The sequence below is a fragment of the Ylistrum balloti genome, unplaced genomic scaffold (assembly GCF_031769215.1).
Source record: "Ylistrum balloti isolate Yb309-2 unplaced genomic scaffold, AGI_CSIRO_Ybal_v1 Utg369734, whole genome shotgun sequence".
Classification (NCBI taxonomy): Eukaryota; Metazoa; Mollusca; class Bivalvia; order Pectinida; family Pectinidae; genus Ylistrum; species Ylistrum balloti.
This window is the reverse complement of record NW_026781947.1, coordinates 771,863-775,634: the sequence shown is the minus strand read 5'-3', so window position 1 is coordinate 775,634 and position 3,772 is coordinate 771,863. Positions and strand designations below refer to the sequence as shown.

Here is a 3,772-nt window from a genome sequence, read left to right as displayed (position 1 = left end):
CCTGATAAAATAACTGGGGTTGGTGATCTATGTAATGGGATGGTTTGTGAATTTTGTGTTGAAACAGCAGTGATTTTTGATGACATCTCTGATGGAACAGCTGAGATGATTGGTGATCTTTGTGTTGTTTTTACCAGACCAGATTCAGGGAACAGGCAGGAGTCGGAGTATGGGACACCGACAGAGTTAAAGATATCAAATCCAGGATAGTTTGTTGCAGAGTTTTCTGGAGTCTTGTCTATCTGAATAAATGGAATACTTAGGAAAGAATGAGAATTCTATATCCCCTTTAATATACTCTTATAATTTCTGTTCTCTGTGTTAGGACGGATTGGATTGTTGGTGATCTCTGTGTGAGGACGACATGGGTTGTTGGTGATCTCTGTGTGAGGACGACGTGGATTGTTGGTGATCTCTGTGTGAGGACGACATGGATTGTTGGTGATCTCTTTGTGAGGACGACGTGGATTGTTGGTGATCTCTGTGTGAGGACGACATGGATTGTTGGTGATCTCTGTGTAAGGAAGACATGGATTGTTGGTGATCTCTGTGTGAGGACGACGTGGATTGTTGGTGATCTCTTTGTGAGGACGACTTGGATTGTTGGTGATCTCTGTTGTAGGACGACTTGGATTGTTGGTGATCTCTGTGTGAGGACGACGTGAATTGTTGGTGATATCTGTGTAAGGAAGACATGGATTGTTGGTGATCTCTGTGTGAGGACGACATGGATTGTTGGTGATCTCTGTGTAAGGAAGACATGGATTGTTGGTGATCTCTGTGTGAGGACGATGTGGATTGTTGGTGATCTCTGTGTGAGGACGACATGGGTTGTTGGTGATCTCTGTGTGAGGACGATGTAGATTGTTGGTGATCTCTGTGTGAGGACGATGTAGATTGTTGGTGATCTCTGTGAGGACGACGTGGATTGTTGGTGATCTCTGTGTGAGGAGGATGTGGATTGTTGGTGATCTCTGTGTAAGGAAGACATGGGTTGTTGGTGATCTCTGTGTGAGGACGACTTGGATTGTTGGTGATCTCTGTGTGAGGACGACGTGGATTGTTGGTGATCTCTGTGTGAGGACGACATGGGTTGTTGGTGATCTCTGTGTGAGGACGACTTGGATTGTTGGTGATCTCTGTGTGAGGACGACGTGGATTGTTGGTGATCTCTGTGTGAGGACGACATGGGTTGTTGGTGATCTCTGTGTGAGGACGATGTAGATTGTTGGTGATCTCTGTGTGAGGACGATGTAGATTGTTGGTGATCTCTGTGAGGACGACGTGGATTGTTGGTGATCTCTGTGTGAGGAGGATGTGGATTGTTGGTGATCTCTGTGTAAGGAAGACATGGGTTGTTGGTGATCTCTGTGTGAGGACGACTTGGATTGTTGGTGATCTCTGTGTGAGGACGACGTGGATTGTTGGTGATCTCTGTGTGAGGACGACATGGGTTGTTGGTGATCTCTGTGTGAGGACGACTTGGATTGTTGGTGATCTCTGTGTGAGGACGACGTGGATTGTTGGTGATCTCTGTGTGAGGACGACTTGAATTGTTGGTGATCTCTGTGTGAGGACGACGTGAATTGTTGGTGATATCTGTTGTAGGACGACGTGGATTGTTGGTGATCTCTGTTGTAGGATAGCTTGGATTGTTGGTGATCTCTGTTGTAGGACGGCTTGGATTGTTGATGATTTATGTGTTAGGACAGCTTGGATTGTTGGTGATCTCTGTTGTAGGACGGCATATCACAAACAGTGACCCAGTCAGTATAAACACACAATCAATGCTTTCTACAAGTCCACCTGATTCCGAAAAAATAACTTTTTTTTCTCTACACACACATGGATATTCTGTATAAAATCTATAGTAATACAATTAGTTACAGATCATATCACTTATACTTTCAATGTAAAAGATATTCAAGCAATTTTAATTCCAGATTCTATACTTATAAGTCAAACTCTAAAATCTATGAAATTTATAACTTTCTCACCGTATTTTGTCCGTCGCACTTGTTGGAAAAGTTGGAAAAATTGTTTCTGTTGAAATCCAACTTTGGCTTAACTCTATGTTTAACATTAAACATCTTTCTTTTCGCGCAAAAACTTCATGCTACATGTTGCAGTCGTTAAGCTTCTGGTAGCTATGACGTCATGTAATTATCCAACGAGACCTTATCACGTGATAACTATCCGCGGTTGTAATTTCTTATGACGTCTTAGAAGCATGAGCCTCAATAAATTGCTTCATGATATGAGCTTCACACATACGAGAGAAAGTACTTGCAAAGGGAATTTGATACTGAGCACTTAAGAAAATAAAAAACGAAGATTATGAAGGAAATGAAATCATAGTTTGTGTAATGAATACAATACTTTATATATAATTACTTATTTCTCTAATGTAACAGAGTGACATTGTAAAATTGTTTCTTCTGTCGTTTTTCTTTAAAATTTTCATCTTTTTCTTCAAAATGGCTGGGGGGATTGCTGTACGTAATCGTGTTTAGTTTGGAAAGGTAACTTGGAAACTAGATGAATTATTCTCGGATAAGGTTTCTACGTGTCCATATTTTTGCATCCTGCCCAAGTTTTGTGGCTTTTGAAAAAAAATTGTGATGGATAGGTTGTCATCAGATTTAAACTTTAGAAGATTCCATGTTTGACTCGACTGTATTTAACTCTTATTTTGTTATCTGATGCCAGGTTTTGTCGGGTCTTTATTTAGTATTCTGTAGAGGTGATTTCTTATGCAGGTGTTCAAAGTGTTTGATGATTGACCGACGTACTGTTTTCCGCATTTTTTCAGTCAATTGAATATTTTTTGTTGACCGATTGACATGTTATCATTTGCTTGATTCTGAATTTCATTTTTATCTTGAAACTTTCAGAAGTGTTTGTGGTTTTTACGTGTTTGCAAATCCTGCAGTTTTTTCCACTTGGTTTACACTCTGGGGGTGCATAGACATGTTCAAGTCACTTTTACCAATATGTTCCTCAAAGACTTTGGTTTTGTAAAAGCTACTGCAATCCTGGCTTGGTGTAGTTTCAAGGTTTCCAAGCTGTTGGCTGGGATTGGTTTGTATCTAATATCCGGATTGTGTTTGTTGAACGGTATTATAAATGGAATCGTTATTGATTGTTCCTTGTTGATTTTGGGTTTTAACGAAAGTTCTCTGTTGCACTTTCTTGCCTGTTCAATTGATTTTAGTACGAGTTTACGTGGGTATCCTCTATTTAGGAATCTCACGAGTAAATTTTCCGCTTCTGTTTCGAAGTCCTTTATGTTGCTGCAAATCCTGCGTGCCTGCAACGCTAACGATGCGGGGATGTTTCTTATTTGGTGATTCGAGTGGTTACTTTGTAGTGCAGGTATACAGGTAGGCGTTAGTGGGTTTATTGTAAATTTTGGTTCCTAAGTTGCCTACTTTGTTAATGCAGACTGTGGTATCCAAGAATTTAATAGCCTGCTCATTTATTTCCCATGTGAATTTTATGGTACCATGGAATTCGTTCAAGGCCTGCAAAAATGATGAAAGTTCATCTCTGGAGTGTGGCCAAATGAAAGAAATGTCATGTATGTATCTCCACCATACTAAGGGCTTCATTGCTTGATTTGCTAAGAAACGAGTTTCGATGTAGTCCATGAAAATTGTAGCGTAATTAGGCGCCATTTTTGTCCCCATCGCCGTTCCTTGTTTTTCTAGATAATGTTGGTCCCGAATCTAAACAACTTCTAGGACTTAGAGGCGTTGGTTCCAGCAGCATA

General features: G+C 40.4%; 1 protein-coding gene across 1 annotated transcript; it reads right to left on the bottom strand.

Moving 5' to 3' along the window:
• Positions 1 to 278: 278 nt before the first annotated feature.
• Positions 279 to 1,451, bottom strand: LOC132543015 (uncharacterized). Its single transcript, XM_060206470.1, has one exon. The coding sequence runs from the start codon at positions 1,449 to 1,451 to the stop codon at positions 279 to 281; it is 1,173 nt and encodes a 390-aa protein (XP_060062453.1).
• Between the last annotated feature and the right edge of the window lie 2,321 nt (positions 1,452 to 3,772).